The 21539-nt window shown below is 40.8% G+C and overlaps 1 protein-coding gene across 1 annotated transcript in view; it reads left to right on the top strand.

Annotated features, from left to right (window-relative positions):
* LOC136857251 (aryl hydrocarbon receptor nuclear translocator homolog) overlaps positions 1–21539 on the top strand; it is a 658643-nt gene that overhangs the window by 446249 nt on the left and 190855 nt on the right. Inside the window, exon 3 of the mRNA XM_068225109.1 lies at positions 12699–12871. Coding sequence (XP_068081210.1) covers positions 12699–12871 — 173 coding nt within the window. The remainder of the gene's footprint in view (positions 1–12698; positions 12872–21539) is intronic.

Below are 21539 nucleotides of genomic sequence, written 5' to 3'. Positions count from 1 at the left end.
CGTATAGACTCAAGCTAAAGTCTTCCTTCCTCTTTCTGCATTTAGGGACAAAGTTATCCACTGGTCCTGTTTCAGAGTTGGATATGCATTTTATTCGTAGTCACACTACTGATTTTCTTGTTGGATACAGAAACCTCTACTGGAATGACGTAGTTTCCCTTTGATTGTCGTCTTTTGGAATATAGTTTTAACATTTAGTAGTGAAGTTCTTGCTGTTGTATCCGAAGTCGAAGATATTGTTAACCTGGTCCGACAATCGAACCTTATGTATTCGTGTCAAATGTGTGAAACCCTTGACATTTAGAGTTATCCTCGACCAGCTTGCAGTATGCTGAAAATTTCTAGATGTCTAGTTGGCATCTTAAAATGTTATCCATATTCAGTAGGTTATATCAAATATTTTGCTTTGTAACAATAGTGGTTACAACGGAGACATTTGTAGGACTTGAGTATTCGCCATCTGACCTAGTATTGACCCGTCCCAGTTGAGCTAGGTTAGGTCCAGACAGGACTCTTCTCAAATGTCGTTACTGCTCGGCAGAAAATCGATGGGCGTGAGTTCGCAAGGTTGGAGGGGGGAGTGGGGAGATCCCGGACCGGCTGCAGGCGTGCTGCAGTGAGGCAGTCCCAAGTCAGCGGTCGTTCACCTCGCCGAACTGCTCGCGTTCAGCTCACAGTTCACAACACTGCAGTGTATGTGGCGCTCGCTTTCAACATGGGGGAAGTTTCTTATTTCGGCTGGTAAGGCTATACCTTTGTGCAATTAGTTCATTTTCAGTCTTGAGGGACCTTCGTGTTGTGACAAGAACGAGACACTTAGCTTGCTTGTTATTTTTTTCTCTGATTTTCGGATATGGTGATCGATGTTCTATTGTGTGCTTCGCAGTTTCAGAAGACATTTGTTTATCTCCGGCTAAACAATCCCGTGTAAAGATATTGTTTTAGAAAAAACGTACGTGGTGAAAGGAATGTGAAACATATAGCAGGATTGTGGTTGTGTTGCAAATATACCGAGTGAGCGCCTATGCCAATATCGCCAGTGTTGCGCAGGACCGTTACGTGAACGAGTTCGCTACGTAGTAAGGCCAACTCAGGAAGTGCATGCGGTCTGATAACGAACCAGGAAGTTAGCCCTGTTGGTTTCCTAAACGAGGTTTGCAAACACATTGTTACGTTGCATGGCAGTGACCGTCAATCTTCGATTTTAGGGCGAGTGGAGGGGAATGGATTCCTTTGCGCACTCCCTCTCACGCACACAGCACAGTCTTGTCAAAGAAGAATGGTTGCGTATTCTCTTCCCACGTGTTCCGTGTAGAGTTTGAGATATATGTAAATAACTTCGTAAATAAATCCATCGGAAAAAATTGAAGTTTGACGTTGTTTGCTTGTAATTCTTTAGATGGTATTGGAATTTGGTGATAATTCAGATTTATGAAAAATGAATGGCCCTTTTTTGCATTTACTTACACTCTCACTTACGGATTCCCTAAAATGACTGGGGTGAAATTACAATAGTCGACTTCCGATTTCTAACAGTCAAGGTTTATCTCAGTCTGGTTAGAACATACAACAATCTTGGTAGTTTAATACAACGTACTAATATTATTGAAGGTTTTAAACGAGATAAAGATGAAGTAGGTACAATGATTAATTATGATGATGGAAGAAAATCACAGCCCATGCTGCTTTTCGCGTCCATCTAAGCGTTTAATGATTATAATATTGAAATTATTAAAAATATCTACTACAACTGTATATATATTGAAGTTGTTGCTTCATGTACTGGACTTGGGAAATACTGGTTGATAGCCCTGTGTATTTAGTGCGTATGAAGTCCTTCTGATAACTTGCCCAGTAAACTTTTTGAACTTGCTCGCGCTGTCGGTAATAAAAATTGAACAGCAAAGAATGCTTTGTATTTTGGTCAGTGATTTTTCACAGATATGAGGAAACGTGTGTATTGGGTGTTTGTTTTGACCTGTTAAAGGTTTAACTGTTTAACGTTTTATAAATTGAATGATTATTATTAATAATTGGTGTACGTTCATTCAGTTACTATTTATTTGAGGGAAGTCTATATAGTACCGCAGTTTTGCTCCACAGGAATTCTTTAACGTGTTCGAAACCAATAACTTGTAGTAGTGAAGTTTTAAACGTACTCAATTGTCACGGATCTCACCCAGGGTCGAAACGCATATGGACAGCTAACTAATAACTAGGTATACTCCACTGGAGATGAGGTGGAGATTTGGCTGGAAAATTTAACTACAGTAATATATTGCACACCTGCCAAGCAAAATTGACGTATTATGTTCCCATGTCACTTTAACACCTACATAATTTTAATACAATGACAACGTACCCCTTCCTAAGTTCCTCAAAATCATTGTAATATTTTAAAAATTTGAGGCTAATTATTGAGCTATTCCGGGAATTGACCGACTGTAAAAGCTTTTTATGTTGGGTGTAAGTTCGTCTTTGAGCAACAGCAAATCACGATTTACCATTTTGAAAAGTTTACCTTTAGATAGTTGTGCATGTAACGTTTTTGCTGATAACGTAAGTACTGTTATCTCAGTGTAACAATGGAGCATAAACATAGTTATGGGCACTAAATTACTTTTGTTGAGGTTGCATGTCGTTTCCAGCAGTGATTCCCCTCCTTTCTCCTCCATTGCAAAAGTTGTGACGTCGGCGACAGATTGTGCATGCCCCTCAGTGAGCTGTGAGGTCTGACAGTGCATGCAATTTGTATACACCTGAAGGTCAGGGCTACCTACATGTTGCGTAGCGTTGCTTTATGCGTGTTTAGCGATGGATTCACGGAGGCGGAGGGACCATTGGATATGCTCTCCCGTCGAACCTACGAAGTTCATTTCACATTTATGAAATAGGACCAAACTTTGAGCAGTCTCATCGGCAGAACACGTTGCGAAATGCAGATGGGGCCAAGTTTCTGGTAAGCAAATCGATGTAGTGTGATGAGTATGGAGTCCAGTTCCGAATGTGTTCTGGAATGTTTAAAAGTCCAAGTTCCCAGTAATTAAATCACTGTTCTGAAATGCTATGGTTTCCAGCTTCAAGAAAATTCGATATAGTGTGATGCTTGTTTGTTTCAAGTTAACCAATCAGTAGGCTGCAGATGATCGGAAATGTTTATGAGATACCGGTTTCAAGTTAATAAATTGATATAGTGGGAATCGTATGCGTTTCAGTTGCAGTAAACAAAATAATACAAGTTTCTTGCAGAACGATTGGAATAGTGTATTCTGGGTTTTTGATAGGCTGACTTTCAAGCAAACAAATCGGTACAGCAAGTTCTGAAAAGCTTATGGGAAAAATTAAATGTCGTATGGCTTTTAGTGCCGGGATATCCCAGGACGGGTTCGGCTCGCCAGGTGCAGGTCTTTCTATTTGACTCCCGTTGGTGACCTGCGCGTCGTGATGAGGATGAAATGATGATGAAGACAACACATACACCCAGCCCCCGTGCCGTAGGAATCAACCAATTAAGGTTAAAATCCCCTTCCCGGCCGGGATTCGAACCCGGGACCCTCTGAACCGAAGGCCAGTACGCTGACCGTTCAGTCAACGAGTCGGACAGCTTATGGGAATAATGCGCTAGAGTACTCTTCTGCCATGAGAGGGATATGCGAGTTTGTTACACCACTAGCGCTTGTCGAAAATAACATAAACATTGAAGGCATTTTAGTTGGGATTACATTGTCTATAGACATTTTAAATGTATTGCATCCGGTTTTATCAATCAAATTTTCCAGCAGTTGATTGCCAATTGTCACTTGTCATATAATAGTAGTAAGCAGCCATGATTGTTAAAGTTTGAAGTCTATATGGTTAGCCGGTTCGAGTCCAGTTGGTCAAAACAAATTTCACCATCAATGTGTTGGCTGGTAGCGTTAGGAGAGGTGCTGATGTTATACAATTTATAATCACTAGATTACGTGTCAAAATTCTGAATTCAATTCATATCTTTCCGCAGTGTTCATATAGAGGGCATATGACGCTGTTGATGGTGATTCGTTCGTGGGATGTGGACGTAAAGCCTTGAGCGGATCCCTTCGACAGGAGTAGGCTATGTACCGGCATCGAGTTTCACCCTTTCCGTTCCTTTTTTCATATATCACGTAATTCATTTCATCTCATTAACTCCTCTGATGAGGTTGACGTCAGGAAGATTCATCTCGCTCCATACCCGACCCCGTAGATAAACGGGAGAAGGGTTGGACATACATAATGATAGGCCTAGTACTCAGGATTGTGACCGAGCGCGTGAAATCACACTACATGCTAGGCTTGGCAAGCACCATTTTGCAAATCTTTGAGGTTTACATCCTGAATTTGTTTTCTCTAGGATGTTTCCACGCTTATTACAATAAAATCCTTGGGCATTACCATCTTAGGCCTAAGTGCAATGAAATCTGGCTGCGCACTTCGGGTCGTGTTGCTGTAAGCCTGCATTGAGAAGATGGTGGACTCGAATCCCGCCGTCGACAGCCCCGAAGATGGCTTTTCGTCGTTTCCTGTTTGTACGGCCTGAAGAAATGCCAGGATAGTGCCTCGGTTAAGACCACGAACGCTTCCTAGTCCTAGTCGTTTTCCACCCCATCGCCACCGAAAGGTTATCATTGGTAGTGTGATGTTAAACCACTAGCAAAAAGGAAAGCAGTTCCCATTAACATAAATTCAAGTATTGACGTACAAAGTGAACTATAAGGGAACGACACCTGAAAAGTATGTAAATTCTGAATCACTATTGTTGTTCACGTTGCACTGTACAATACGTACAACTATAATACCGCCCATTCTGGACGTCGTATGATTTCGGACTTCATTTTTATAACTTAATTGCATACCATATCTTTTAGCATAATCTTATAAATTCTCGTCTTAGCGGCCGCTATTCGAAACTAATAATACGGGTGGCCTATTAGTTTTACGTAGGTACCGGAAATTTTGTCTCGCATGTTTTCTTTTATTTGCTGGTTACTCTACCGATATGAAGCACTTGCTAATATCACCGGACTAAGACGAGATCGAAACCATCACCTTGGACTCAGAAAACCAGCGCTATACTATATGAGTCGCTCAGGCCGGGTCTTGGAATCTCATTCCGTACATGTGGTCTTTTCGTTTCTGTAGTAGGAAGCCATTGGAAAGCTGAAGGTTCCATGTTTTATGTTTACAGAATTTAGAATCTCGTAAAGCCACTACTAGCCTGGTTAATCTGCAAGATATTTCGAGAACAATTATATAATTATATCTGTTTTGCACGATAGCTCACTTGTTGATAACTGCTCCTAGCTGGCCATTGCCAGTTGCAGGTCACCTGTTAAATACAAATCTTCGCTTGGGCCGGGAATCGAACCGGAGATCACCACACTCGACAGTGCTAATTATTTGTGATAGAGAATTAGAATTGACTACGTAGTCAAGAGTAATTTTTGTTACTTATTAATAATAGAATTGACGTGCTGCTACTGGTTACGTGTCTCTTTTCTTAATCACTGACCTTGTCAGAAGAACTCTGCTTAATGCTAGGTCTGAAGTTCATTAACTGTTGTGATAGGATTGAATTCTGCTGATCGTTGAGCTCATGTATAATGTGGTGTGACTCGGCGTAGCAATCCAGCCTGCTCTGTGCAGAGGAGTGGCACCAACAAAAGAACCCTCTCCCTCACCGAGCTTGTCAATTCGGTTCCCCTTGTGCCCGAGGGCCAGATGGTGCATGCGACCAATTTCTCGTTTCCCTTCCCTTCCAAAAACGAAATTAGAAGAACTCCCCTTCTTTAACGTATTCACTGCCTGTATGGTGGGCTGAATGGAACGCAACGCTCCACGCACTAACTTCCTCGCATTACCCTTCAGATGCATTCTGCCATGAACATTCAACCAGAATAAATAATTCTAATTCCCTATTACGGGTATTGAGTTTCCAAAGAGTCTCTGTGCGTTTCCCTTACGAGTACGCCCGTTCTTTGTATAGCCGGAGCAGGAGAATTTGTGGAGAATAATTATCATTATGGAATAACACATAACTCTACCTTCTTGAACCGAGAGTTTTTTCTCAATAATTTTACTGGATCTGTTGAAATTGCTGCCCTGATTGATTTACCCACGCACTTCCATTGATATCGTAGTTTTCTCTGTTTATGTACTAAGCTGGCTCATGTGGTGAAGGACAGGGATAATATGCAGTGGTAAATAACCCCCATAACGAATAAGGAATAGTGTAGCCCGTCATTGATACTTGCAGAATGTATAGTTCTCATTCTAGCATCGAGCAGGTGCTTTTTGTTTTTACCGGAATCAACTTGCTTTGTCCCGATCTCGCAGCTGCACAGTTTATACGGTACATTATTCGCTGAAAATTATTTCACATCTACATTTGAAATTCATACATATGTTCAGAAATCTTATGAGTTATGTTTTGAAAATCATAATAGACGTAATTCCTTTTTTTATTTATTGGAATTTGGTCACAAGTGGATCATGCAACAAAACAAGAAAAACAGAAACACCAACAACATATAATATACATATACCGGTATATAAAATTTTGAATTGCATGTATTAACGCTTGATGTATGCTTTTTATAATGGCGTACACGTTTTTATCATGGGATGCTAGAAAAGTACTGACAGTCCTCGGGAGTTCTATTTTTTACTAATTCTGAAACAGACACCTCGATATTGTATACAATTTGAGCAACTGAAAAATATAATTCGAATCTTGTATCGATCTCCCATCACAAGAACAGTAGAGTGTCCACAACATTAATCCGGAAGATCTGGCTTCGAAATTGCATGTGGTTAAACGTGGTTCATAGTACGGAATTGATGTTGGGAGTTCTGCTTGGAATGCCCTTTGGTTGATCGAAATTCTTCTCATGCTCCATTCGATTGTTTGAATGGTTTCTGATAAATTTAGGTTGAAATATTTTGAGGGCAGAATGGAATGTTTCGTTCTATCAGGGATGGCCAGATTGGTTTCACGACCTTGAAATTACGACGTAAAATGACCGTTACGTAGCGCACGGAGTGTGTGTCTGTATTTCGTTGTGTTCTAATGTCAACAGTTCACTAGACGTACTAGTCAACCTACATGATGGCACTGTGAAGTTCTAGTAGTGTCGTTTCGTAATAAGACGTGTGAAGAATCTGGGCGATACTTAACGAAGTGTGTTTTTGTTGTTGACATTAGGACATAACGAAATACGGATGGGTATTCAATGCGCTAAATGACGGACGCTTCACGTCATAGATTCAAGGTCGCGTATCCAGTCCGCTCATCACTGGCCTGTACTGATAAATACTCCGGAAGGCAAAATGATCGAACCTCATGTGCTGAACAGTAAAATGCCCGTCCAACTCGGCCAGATTGAGTTTTAGATCTATCGGTATAATATTTACAGCAGAAAAAATATTCCATGCAGGGTCATTGCGTTGAGTAACGCTGGGCACGAACTTGGATTGAAGGGAATGCGTTCCTTTAATAGGTGTGTCCGCTGTTGATGTCTTGATGTTAGTTTAACAACAACAACAACAACAACAAACCAGGAATAGTCAGGTCTATTCTTTCATTGAAGTATCCATAGGTACTTATAGTTTGCGAAGAATATTATTTTAAGTATATGAAACTGCTGTCTGGTCGGCGGTTGCAGAGTAGGCTTCTGTCTACAAGTGGCCACGGCTGGTCTGTGGTCCGACAGTTCTGCACTCGACCGACCGATCAACCGAGCAGAGGAGGAGTGGACACGGTTCTACCGTGGCTCTATGCCTCTGTATTCGGGAGACGGAGAAGGGCTGGTCCCCACCGTCGGCTGTCCTGAGAATGGTTTTCTGTGGTTTTCCATTCTCCTGCACTAAGGCGAATGCCGGGACAGTTCCTAGTAGAGGCCATGGCCGCCAACCCTCTCACCTTCTCCGAGCATCTCTTTCACCGTAACAAATTTGGCCTGAGAGCCGGCGTCACCGTCTGAGGCCCACCTCTCCCTTCAGGGGAGGAATGAAAACATTCAAAAGTAGTACTGGAACTGCTGTCTTTCGTATAATGGAAAACATGATTGAATGAATTATTTGATGTAATCTAAATAACCTGGGCATAACCTTGTAATCAGTTGTGGATTGGACCTGTGATAGTAGTATCGTCAGATACATAGACGTTAGCTGTAACTCGGTGCGTCGTAAGAAATAGTAAATATGCGCTATCAACACATAAAAGTAACCAAACGTTGAAATATTGCAAATGCAGTATCTCAAAACGAGAGTGCAACCGAAAATTCAACAAAATGTCACTACAATCTATTCCTTTTGGTAGAGATGGGAACAATTGAGTTACAATGTAAGCACAGTAGTTGCCGTTATGTAATGCCTAGACTACTATACACGGGTCATATTAACCCTTAAATGCACAGCATTGCATATGTGCAAAGGAAAGTTTACTTGCTTATTGTACGTGGTTTACGATTTTACGTGTGTGTATTTACTTCTGCCTTACAGACGAACCCGCTGGGGGTCGCTATTGTATTCAAAATGAATAGTCTTTTATACTATGATGTTTCTTGTTAATCAGCCGGAGTGAAGTGTAAACTTTAAACAGTTAAGGTCAAACAAGTAACATTTTGTTTATCTCAGAAAATTAGTGAGCAAAGGCATCGCTAAGATTGAAGTGTGTCAGTAGCTACAGTAATCGTAAGCCTACAGCTTTGCATATACCGGTACGTAAAACATCCAAAACTCTTCAACATTTTGACTGATCCAAATACATATAAAATATTTCGACAAATCGTTTTGAAATATTTTCGTATAATAATGTATTACTTTGGAAATGCATCATATTTAAAAAATTGCGTATTTAAGGACCAGTATTCTCTCACAACATAAATATAAGCCTAACTCTGTTAGTTCTGCAAAGTATTTGTTTTAACTTTTCTATCACTTCCACATTATTAAGCTGCAATTGCTTGTCAACAGGCTTAGATAAACATTATTTGCGTTTCACATGTTTTTAAATAATGTTTTTTCTGTAATCTGAATTTAACTTCAGGTTTGTTTTGTCGCTCAAAGACGTTTAATCACTTGTCAGTAAAATCTTTCTAACAAGATGTGATGGTGGTTGTGAAGTATAGAAGGAATCTTCTATCCGTGCGCCTACATAGATACAGTGTATTATACCTGAAAAGTACTGTAAAATACTCACTATTCAGAATCTTAGAAAATGACCTAAAGAGTTGTTTGTTAGGATCTTGCGAAAAATTAACAACGTTATTCTAACCATACAACTGTAACAACAGATCCGTTTGAGGTTGTGATTGTTCAAATTTACAAACTAATTATAGAAAGAACAGCAGTGTATAAACCTGTGAATTTGAACTGTTTTTCTGTCATACAAATCTAATAATAATAATAATAATAATAATAATAATAATAATAATAATAATAATAATAATTTCATGTGGCTATTTCTAGCCGAGTGCAGCCCTTGTAAGGCAGACCCTCCGATGAGGGTGGGCAGCATCTACAGCGTGTTAATGTGGTGGAGGATAGTGTTGTGTGTGAGGTGCAGGGATGTTGGGGACAGCACAAACACCCAGCCCCCGAGCCATTGGGATTAACCAATGAAGGTTAAAATCCCCGACCTGGCCGGCAATCGAACCCGGCACCCTCTGAACCGAAGGCCAGTACGCTGACCATTCAGCCAGCATTCAGTCATACACATCTAATATAGACCTATGCATATTTATGTAGGGTGTTCGTAAATTTCCGTTACAAACTCCTAGGGCTTGGAGAGGAGACCAAGTAAGTAACGTTTTGGGTAGGAACCCATGTCCGGAAACATACACGGTGTATACAACAATTTTAGGCCAAGTGCTTATATTTGTTGCGTCCGCTGAGTGAAGGAACGGTAGTAATTTAATTAGTTGTGCCTTACGTAGTTGCATTTCTAACAAACCAACATTTTATAATTTGGTAACAATATCCAGTGTCAAGGGAAAAAATAGACCTTTATTCATTTTGTCTCATTAATATTTTTTTCTACACAAACCTTATGCCTAATCCGTTTTTCTCTTCTCCAAATGATGGTTGCATCGTGGTCCACTACAACTGCACTTCGATGTGGCGGTCACCAACTTCAATGCAAACATTGTATATACGAATAATTTTTCGGTACAGTCGCTTAATCTCACATGATATCTGTCGAATTGCTCCTTCATTCAGCTGATGCTGGAGATTTAAGCTCTTGTACTGAAGTTGTCCATGAAACACGGATATGGGTTCCTTTACCAAACGTTATCTATTCAGTCCCTCTATAAGCTCTAGGAGTTTGTAATGGGAATTCACGAACATCATGTGTAGAGCGCCGATTTTTGTAAAGCTCGTACTTAGGAATGGTTATCTGCTGTGAACACAAGTTCAGTCTTTCAGTGTGCACAGGTGCATTTCAGAAAATACACATCGTCGAAGGATTCGGTTTTAAACATTACTGCTTCCCTTTGAGTTAAAGACACGCGTGTAACCGAGGCCACCTTCAGTAGCGTGATATCAGAATCGTAAATCATTTCCCCTCCTCTTATTAGAGTTGGACGAGACATTTTGTTATGAAAAATAACTTCATATGGAAGGTTGTTCCGCATGTGCCACGACAAATAATGCCAGTGTCAGATTTTGCAGTTTGTCCGAACTTCCCTAAATGAACTCATATTTAACCACAGATATCTGTTGTGTTAGAGCCTCCGTGGCTCAGACGGCAGCGCTGGATACCGTGGTTCAAATCCCGGTGACTCCATGTGAGATTTGTGCTGGACAAAGCGGAGGCGGGACAGGTTTTTCTCCGGGTACTCCGGTTTTTCCTGTCATCTTTCATTCCAGCAACACTCTCCATTATCATTTCATAGCATTTATCACTCATTAATAAATAACCTGTCCGCCTCTGTGGTGTAGTGGTTAGTGTAATTAGCTGCCACCCCCGGAGGCCCGGGTTCGATTCCCGGCTCCGCCACGAAATTTGAAAAGTGGTACGAGGGCTGGAACGGGGTCTACTCAGCCTCGGGAGGTCAACTGAGTAGATGTGGGTTCGATTCCCACCTCAGCCATCCTGGAAGTGGTTTTCCGTGGTTTCCCACTTCTCCTCCAGGCAAATGCCGGGATGGTACCTAACTTAGGCCACGGCCGCTTCCTTCCCTCTTCCTTGTCTATCCCTTCCAATCTTCCTATCCCCCACAAGGCCCCTGTTCAGCATAGCAGGTGAGGCCGCCTGGGCGAGTTACTGGCCCTTCTCCCCAGTTGTATCCCCGACACAAAGTCTGAAGCTCCAGGACACCGCCCTTGAGGCGGTAGAGGTGGGATCCCTCGCTGAGTCCGAGGGAGAAACCAACCCTGGACGATAAACAGATTAAGATAGAAGGAGATAGATAATAATAATAATAATAAATCACCTTGGGACTGGCGACCCCATTGTAATAATAGCCTATATAGCCTATGTTTCACTCATTACATCCCTGACCCGGTCAATGACTGGAAAACAGGTTGTAGGTTTTCATTTTCATCTTTTGTGTTCGCAGGGATCTCGCGTTGGAACATGGGACGTTACAAACGTTGAATATACGTGCACTAAAAGGCAGTGAAAACTACCAAGAAAGTTATTAAAAGAAGTTATATTCACCGAGCTCGATAGCTGCAGTCGCTTAAGTGCGGCCAGTATCCAGTATTCGGGAGATAGTAGGCTCGAACCCTACTGTCGGCAGCCCTGAAAATGGTTTTCTGTGGTTTCTCATTTTCACACCAGGCAAATACTAGGGCTGTACCTTAATTAAGGCCACGGCCGCTTCACTCCCACTCCTAGCCCTTCCCTGTCCCAACGTCGCCATAAGACCTATCTGTGTCGGTGCGACGTAAAACAACTAGCAAAAAAAAAGTTATATTCTTGCTAGAGCCCTGAAGCGTTGTTGTTGGTTGTCTGCGAATCAATTGTATTTCATTTCGAACTAAATACTAATACAAGAAACTCCTCGTTCCACGTTCTCACTGCAGGTGCTGCTGTCTAAGTCTGTATCTCCTAAGAAATTGGATTCGAAACCTGGCGGTACCGTTCGCCATGTAACAGTCCTTAAATGTGAGGAGGGATACTTATCAGTTGTTTTACTGGTTCGTTAAAGAACATCTTACTAGGTTGAAGTCATGTAGCAGTGTTGTTAAATATCGTTAGATCTTAAAGAAGCGTTATATACATATACGTAATTATAACTTCACTTCTTAAATTATGTTTCATTTGTGTTTTATATTTTATTTATATTATATTATATTATATTATATTATATTATATTATATTATATTATATTATATTTATTTATTTATTTATTTATTTATTTATTTTATTTATTTATCTATTTATTTTATGTAACATTTGCAGGATATTTCTGAGGGGAAGGAGCTATAAAATAAAAATAATCAATTGGGATTGATTCTATTTGTAAAGCTGTTCTATGCATGATTGTTAGCCGGGTCTTGAAGGTATATTAGAAACCGGATTTTTTTTTTTTGAAAGATCCATACTTTAATAGCCCTTTTCCTCATGAACACTAATTAGGTCGCGATATTCCTTCCCCCCGCCCATTCATATCTTTCCGAGAGCTAACTACTGTACTATGTATTTACCTTCTCTGTCTCTTTTGTTACAGCTCGAGCCGCCAGCAGCGGAACAAGGCGGAGAAGCAGCGTAGAGACAAACTCAACAACTTCATTACGGAGCTGTCCACATTGGTTCCTATGGTGGCGTCATCGCCTAAGCGAATGGACAAGACCAGCATTCTTCGCTTGAGTGCTACCTACCTCCGCATGTATCGATGTTTACGTGAGTACTTCCGTTATGTTGTGTCTCGTCTAGAATATGGCTTTGCTAGTGTCCGTATTAATTTCCTATTCACCTTACATCTACGTGAGTAGTTCACTGTCATTCAATAAGTGATAGGTCTGGTTGCTGTAAATTTTCTCGTGCGACGAATTATCTGTCTCATGGCACATGCCAGAGCAAAATGTGGCTTCCACCGAAGTCTCAGACTTATTATTTTACCAGCTGCAGGCCTGTCTGCGACAGAAGGAGGTGCTTCCAGAATAAATGCCTTCAAATCTCTTCAAGAGAGATCCTCCAACCTACTCGCTTTAGCTAGGGCCTGGGCCGCCTCATACAGAAAAGTGCTCACATTAGCTGTATACCCGTAATTTAAGGGAAGCAGTAAGAGAGCAGAGCAATGCGTTTGCATTTAAGCGAGACAGCGTACAAAAAGTGAGAGACAGCGATATACGCAAAACGTTTCTTATTATTTAAATAATTTCCGTCAAACTTTCAACTTCCTAGCTCATCCCGAAGTTGGTAAATTTCCTCCGTCAGGCCCACAGCTGGACAGTGGTTTTTATATACTATACACTAGTTGATGTACCCGTGCTTCGCTACGGAATTCTACATTGTGTACAGAATTCTAGGTTAGGTAGGGTACATGTTGTGAGCAAGATTGTATTAAATTGCAAAGCTCTTAACATTGCCGTAGAAACGCGACGGGGAGGTCACCAAACGTCTTTTCTTATGTGAAAACTGGGTTAGGGAATTTTCATTGTATGGTAGACCCTCTTGCCTACCATCTGTCACAATCAAGTTGGGGAGTTTTCATTATAATGGCACATACTCTTCACCTGCCTTTTTACATCCTCAGAAAGGCTGTCTTGTTGGTTTTCCAAACTGACATCAACATAGATCTGTACAATGACGCTAGTAGGAATGTCGCGATTAAAAGCAATGCTATCATATGAAATATTCGATCAAATTAAAAAACACACACTTCCTCACTTTTAACGAACAGTACTACGCTGCTGATCTAACAGTCCGAAGTTCCAGAGCTGGATTGACCAGGCCGCAGACAGCCCTAATTTGGAATAAAATGAATGTAGAATTTAATAAAAGTGAAGAGGAAGAAGCTTTTCTTAAGAAACGGCTCTTTTAAGGGTTGAATTTCGAGTTATTTAGTGTATTGTGGTGCTGTAATTTGGAATAGGCCTAAATTGTAATTCTAGACAAGGTCATACACTGCTACTACTACTACTACTACTACTGCTAAGCGAGCCTCTGTCTTAAGTATGCACACGGCTCATTCAAAACAGCGCGTCAGAGTAGAGATCGGATTGCTGGAATGCTATGATAAACCAGTGTGTGACGTACCAGCAGTATCAGAAAATGTACGAACCAGATGAATGGCGTGCCAAAGAAGAAAGCTTTCTAACTCCCCAGCTATTTCCCGCCAGTATTCAGTCAGGCTTTTATACTCGGTACGCAGCATTAATCCCTTCTATCGGACTTGAGTGGCAGCATAAGAAACAAAGAACATCACAACAAACAATGCTCAATGTAATGTTATGGTTGATCAATGTTATGCGCTTTCGATATTGTAGGCCTACACATTTAGTTTTCTTCCGACTCTGAAATACCACTCATCATAGTCGGTACGGTAAAACTGAATGAAACATAAATGATCCGAAATTGTATTCTCTGTAACTTTTGTTATGTAGTACTTTTCGATAGGACCAAAAACATAGGTATTTAAAAATTAATTTTTAGGCGCCTTCCCCTAAACTACAATTTCATTCAGGCTGAATAAAATTGTTTATAGCCTAGGCTGTAGTTTCTTATTCCCCGACTCTATATACCGATTTTCATTAAATTCTGTTAACTCATTTTGTCGTGACTCGGCATTGATGTGCACGTAGCAACAAAAATACAAATTCATGAATATCTGTGTTATCATAGGCGGTACGATAAAAGTATATAAGACATAAATTATCGTAAATGTATTTTATATAACATTAGTTATGTAGTGTTTATCGATAGGACCACTAATAGTGGAAATATTTGAGAATTAAATTTTAGGCCTTCCCCTAAACTACCATTTCACTCAGCGTGAATAAAATAATTTATAGCCTAGATTGCAGAGGCTCATCCCCCAACTTTACATACCTATTTTCATTAAATTCATCCTACAAATTTCCAATTATTAGTTATGTTCTATAAAATGTACATTAGGACAAAATGAATCGGCAACGTAAATTATTCAGCAACTCTAAAACAAAACAAAATCATGGTGCAAATTGGCCACTAAGGCCCTTGGGCTGCCAAGATGAGTGTTGCCCAGCCAAATGGCTTGCAGATATTGGAATGCAATGTGATCAGTGACGACATTCTCAACTGTATTGCTTGGCTTCCATGCCTAGGTTCGATGCCTCTCGGACTAAGAGCTCCTTGCTTGATATCGTGAGGCTGAATGAACGCCTTCGAGTCCTAGCTCAGAATTAACGTCCTTGGACCGGCCGAGAATTGAATCCGGGGCCTCCGGGAAACAGGCAGGCAAGCTACCCCTCCACCACGAGACTAACTTATTCTGAAACACTACACTTACAAACAGACAAGAAAACAACGTCGTCACACCATGCTCACTGCCCAGCTCCATGGCTAAATGGTTAGCGTGCTGACCTTTGGTCCAGAGGATCCCGGGTTCGATTCGCGGCCACGTCGCAGTATCTCAGGTTTTTGGTGATGATATGATAGGAAGGACTATGAAGGAATCGGCCTTGGCCTTCAATAAAGTACAGCTCCAGCCGCGCAAAACCATCTTCAGGGCTTCCGTTGATGCGGTTCGAACCCATTATTTCCCGAATGCAAGCTTACAACTTCACGGACACGCTTGGTAGTGTGAATTATTATTATTATTATTATTATTATTATTATTATTATTATTATTATTATTATTATTTTTCAATAGTTTCTCTTTTGTAATCAAATCTTGATGATGATACCAAGGAGTTCTAGCAGAACAGTAGCTTGACTTAAGCTTGATTGTCGTTCTTGTTCAACTCGACTATCGCGTTGTCTTGATGATAAATGAATAGTTCAACACAATTATTCAACCTGTACAACTTGTAAATGTGTGAACTTGTGTCCTTTAATACCAGTACACGAGAAGTTTTGTAAAACGGACTCTTGACTTATGATACTTCCGCGAACTTCTGATGAGCACAGAACTGGTCGTTCTTGCCACACACAGAATATGGTGACCCACTTAATGAGTGTGTCCCATAAATTAACAGTTTATAGGACTACGCTTCAATCAAGCAATGGTAACGAAAGTCTACGAGTTGCCCCTCTCCGGGGAGAATGGTAAACTGAACAAAAATCCACAGGACCCCGATTTCAGACATGTATTTGGAGCATAAAGTGTGGCATGTACATTGTGCAGAAAAAAAATCGATTGATAAATAAGTAAATTGAGCAAAAATGTTCCCTTCCAACTTTTATGAACCTTGGACTACACAGTATATAGGCCTATGTATCGTACTTTACATTGAAATAACCAGATGTAATGGTGTGTTTTGACATTTTTTGAAACTAAAATTTTAATTGTGTCCATATCTTCCAGAAACAGTTCCATCTTCTTTATGAATCATTTACAGTCGGTAACAGTTTGGTTTGTACAGTCCAACTCCTTTACTAAATGGTCAGCGTTGATGCCTTCGGTTCAGAGGGTCCCGGGTTCGATTCCCGGCCGGGTCGGGGGATTTTAATCGCGCCTGATTAATTCTTCTGGCTAGGAAATTGGGTGTTTGTGTTTGTCCCAACACTTTCCTCTTCACATTCACTCACACTGCCAACCACCACAGAAACACGCAATAGTGATAATATCCCTCCATATAAGGTTGGCGTCCGGAAGGGCATCCGTCCGTAAAACAGGGCCAAATCCACATGCGCGACATAGTTCGCTCCCGCGACCCCACAAGTGTGGGAAAAGCGGTAGAATAAGAAGAAGAAGAAGAAGAAGAAGAAGAGTTTAGTTCGTTCAGATGGAATGTGAATAAAAGTTTGCTGTTTCGTGAAATATATATTTGCACTATTTTTGGTAGGAGCATGATACATATTTACGTGCACTCAAATATTACATAGCACATGCAGAAAATATATGGAAATATATGGAAAATCTCAGAAAACACGAAAAACTGAACTTTATTTACAACTTTTGTCTTCGTACACTTCGTTGTAGGATTGTCCGCCTCCGTAGCGTAGTGGTTAGCACAATTAGCTGCCATCCTCGGGGGCCCGGATTCGATTCCCGTTACTGTCAGAAATATAAGCATGATAGGAGGGTTGGTACGTTGTTAAAATGGTACGTGAAGCTCGCCTCCATTTGGGGTGTGCCTGAAAAAAGTGCTGCACACGAGTTTACTTACTTTATTGTAGGAATTATTCCAAACACAAAAAATTAACACTTCCACAGAATTAGTATCGTGTAACATCTCCTATTGCCGTAATAACTTCCTCGCATCGTTTTTGCATAGAAGATATTCGTTTCTTGCATTGCGGTGGACTTTGATTTATTTATCGTATGGCTTTTAGTGCCGGGAGTGTCCGAGGACATGTTCGTCTCGCCTGGTGCAGGTCTTTCTACTTGACGCCTATAGGCGATCTGTGCGTCTGGATGTGGGATGATGATGATGATGATGATGTAGGTAGAGGGTGAAACCTGGTGTCGGCACGTAGCCTACTCCTGTCGAGTAACACCAAGGGATCTGCTCAAAGCTTTACGTCTCCATCCGACGGACGAATCACCACCAACAGTGTCATATGCCTTTGCTCCATATGGACACTGCGGAGAGGTTTGGAATTTAATGCAGGCTTTTGACACGCAATCTAGTGATTAGAAATTGTATACCACAACCTGTCTTACCCTGCCGGTCAACATTCTGATGGTGAAATATTTTTCGACCAGCGGGACTCGAACCGGCCAACCTTGGTGTCAGACCATATAGACTTCGACGCCTTAACGATCATGGCCACCAGGCGTGCATTATTGCTGTGGACTGATGTTCCTCCATTATTTTATAATGATTGTTCGGAGCTCCGGTGTGGATGTACTCTTGCAATTCCTGACCCTCCTTTTCAAAATCGGCCATAAATGTTCTGCTGGATTTATGTCCGCTGACTGAAGAGGAGGTTTTGAGTTGATGGGGAACGTTCCAAATCGGCCAACTTTTTAAAAGTTCTGAAGTATGTTCAGAGTCATAAGTTTTTTGTTTAATTTTTCGCGGTCACCTGTGGGTGGGGGACGCAGTCGAAGAATACGCCCATGGTACCCCTTGCCTGTCGTAAGAGGCGACTAAAAGGGGCGACCAAGGGATGATAGTATTAAAAATATGGAACTTGCGCGTAGTACCGCTGTGTTAGGTACCAAATAGGTTTGTGATTAGTAGCACGCAGGATCACCGTGCGGTCAGCCCCCTACTAAAGAGTGCACTATCGGCTTTTACAGTACCTGTGATTTGTACCACTATATGTGTGACAACATGGGTGAGGGACACCATGGTTCTGGCTTGCCTATGATTAGTACCCACTGTACGCAGAACACCACGGGATAGTACGAGTCCCTGTGGTAAGTACACTTATGTGATGAACACCATAGATTTACGTTGCCTGTAAATGGCGCCGCAATGTGCGAAACACCATAGGTCTGTATTACATGTGCGAATTTCATTACCTGTGAGTAGTACAATAATGTGTGGAATATTGCGAGTCTACGCTTCCTTTGATTAGTACAGCACCATGACAAATACCATGGTTCTACTTTCCTGCAAGAATAATCGATTCAGTATTGTGCTTTAGAAGCAGTCCCTTGGTCAGTAATTCCATTGTCTTTCATCAGTTTTTTTTAATGTGAGGCACTGATTGTTTTAAATTCATATCCATCCATTTATTCTTCGTCATTACGTTTTGAATTCTGGTCAGTGGAGGATTTTGGACTTTTAATTTGTCATTACATTTCGTACCATTAGGGGCTGATGACCTAGATGTTAGGCCCCTTTAAACAACAAGCATCATCATATTTTTTCGCACTATCTTCCAAGTTTTTCATCAGTACGTAATGCCCTTTTGTCCATTCTTCCCTCCTTGAAGAGGACATACAGGCCCATAACATAATGGAACCACGTCCATAATGCTCTTGCGCGCATACAGAGTAATACAGCAATAACCATAACACCCTATTTCCGAATCAGTTTTGCTCAGTTTACGTATAGGCCTATTTTACTTTTTGAAATAGGCGTAATTGCTCACTTTACCCATCTCAAATCAGACTCAGGTAAACTTTACTTAATTTACCTACTCCCCTCTGTGGGAGGCTACCTAAGGTCAGTTCCGAGTACTTGTTTAATTATTCTCGTGTAGGTAAACCAAGTCCCAGAATAACTGACAGAAATGTGTGGAGATATATTTGATTTATTATGCTGTTATCGTTTTGTAAAATATGTCAAAGTTAATAGCTGGTTTTGTTCATAACATGCCATGAATTATTGGCATTCTAAAATATGAATGCTTTTTCTATAAAACATCGCAGTTTTGAAGGTTGGCAGTATTATCTCTTTTTGGATTTTTATCTAAATACGCCCGCTGTTTTCACTGCAGTGTGGAAAGGCTTGGCAGTATGGAGGTTCATGAATAGTCATTGCCAGAGGAATCGAACATTATTAGTTATTGTAGATGGGTACAAATGTAAATTTCATAACATAAAAGGAGGCTTTTAACGGTAAGGTTGCTGCTCTTCGTCATGTAAGTGTTTCATTAAAATCAATCCAAGTAACTGCAAAGTGGAAAATTCTCGACCATGAATTCTAATCATGAAAACCAATCAAATGTATAATAGGGAAAAATCATGTAAATCATAGAACAGAAAATCAGTGGAGGACATTTGTAGCTGGGACTTTTTTTTCCCCTGCCAGGAATAAGTTTTTCGACTTCGACCGGTCAGTGAGCATGGTAATAATGGTGCATGGCCTCCGAAGAGGCGTAGTGCAGTTCTTTCGAGTTGACGCCGAATAGCCTTTTTTTTTTTTTTTTTTTTTTTTTTGGTGCTGTGGGCGTATGGCTACATCACTAAAAAGTTAATATTTACAATAATTATCTCATAATAAAATTACAAACTAGTATCCAGCTACAAATGTCTATTTGATCCCTCCGTCAAAACTAGGAACTCTGCTGGATCGCCAGGGAAAGCTCTCAAAGGGCATTCTTGGACAACGTGGTGAACAGTCTGTTTTTCAGCGCCACAGTCACAACTTGGAGAAGTTATTTTCTTCCACTTGTGCAGGAAGTCGGCACACCTACCAGTGTTGGTTCTTATTCGGGTAAGAACCGACCAGATCTTGCGTGGCAATTCAAAACCGGGTGGTTTGGATGAAATGCACGTCATAAGTCATAGGCAGAGGGACCAGACAATCCTCGAAATCTCCTACCTATGATGAATTTAACGATGAAGACGGCACAGACACCCAGCCCGCGAGCAGTCGGAATTAACCAATGAAGGTTAAAATCCCCGACCTGGCCGCGAATCGAACCCGGGATCCTCTGGACCAAAGGTCAGCACGCTAACCATTTAGCCATGGAGCTGGGCAGTGAACATGGTGAGACGATTGAACTCGGCAAACATTTCATTGCGGACCGAAGTATGAGTGTACCATCGCTTATGAAACAACAAATGCTGCGCTTCAATATCGCATAATTAACATGGTCAAATACCAGAGAACTGATGTTTTCTCTTACTACTTAAAAATTAGTTGAGCTGTTTTCGTTATAAGGGAGCAGTTCTTAAGACTTCGGAACCGTTTTACAGTTTTATGTTCCTTTTCTTCTGGTGCAAAATTAAAAAGTTTTGGACAGTGCGAGTACAATATTACTTTAAAACTTTTAAGCACACGATTTCAAAAAATACTACATAAAATTTAAAATTCAAATTTTAAGAAGCTGTGAGCAAATACAATTAATTCAATGCACTAATTAATTAAAGGAAACAGTAAGGAAAAATCTTCGGCCCAGTCTGCACTGAGGGAATCTGGATGAAAAAGGAATTCTCACGAGGTATTTCGGCATTCTTAAAAAATATCGGGCACTTTCAGGAAAAGCCGATTGAAATTCTGCGGTCACTTTCTCAGAATGAACAATGGTAGACCTGCCATAAGAATTCTCAGTTTCGTCCTATCACTGAAAGTCAAGAACAATTGGCTAAAATTGGAAAAGACATCTCCAGGAAATCAGCACCACAGGCGTATCTGTGCAGGACAGATGTAGTTGACAATCACCAATTTCCAGACAAACCTATAACTAAAGCCAACAGGCTCTAGACGGAAGAATTCCAGGCGACAACATGAGGAAATTTTGGGAAAAGAAGGAAACAAATACATCAGCTAAATAGTTCGTTGGTGATTCTTAGTTGGGCATAACGATACAAAATAAATAAATAATTAAATGTACTGTACATTTTTTCCTGCTTTTGAACTAGACTTTCTCTTAGTCGAGTTGTTTAGACACGTTTATGACAACGTTAAATCCAGCGCCACCTGATGATATTGCGCAGTGTTCATCGTAATCGGTCTAGCGTCTCTGTGAGGATTGAAAATTAATGTTGTTAATCAGTCTGTATGATATTCCGTTTTTGTCT

The sequence above is a fragment of the Anabrus simplex genome, chromosome 1 (genome assembly GCF_040414725.1).
Source record: "Anabrus simplex isolate iqAnaSimp1 chromosome 1, ASM4041472v1, whole genome shotgun sequence".
Lineage (NCBI taxonomy): Eukaryota > Metazoa > Arthropoda > Insecta > Orthoptera > Tettigoniidae > Anabrus > Anabrus simplex.
This window is presented reverse-complemented; position numbering and strand designations above follow the sequence as displayed.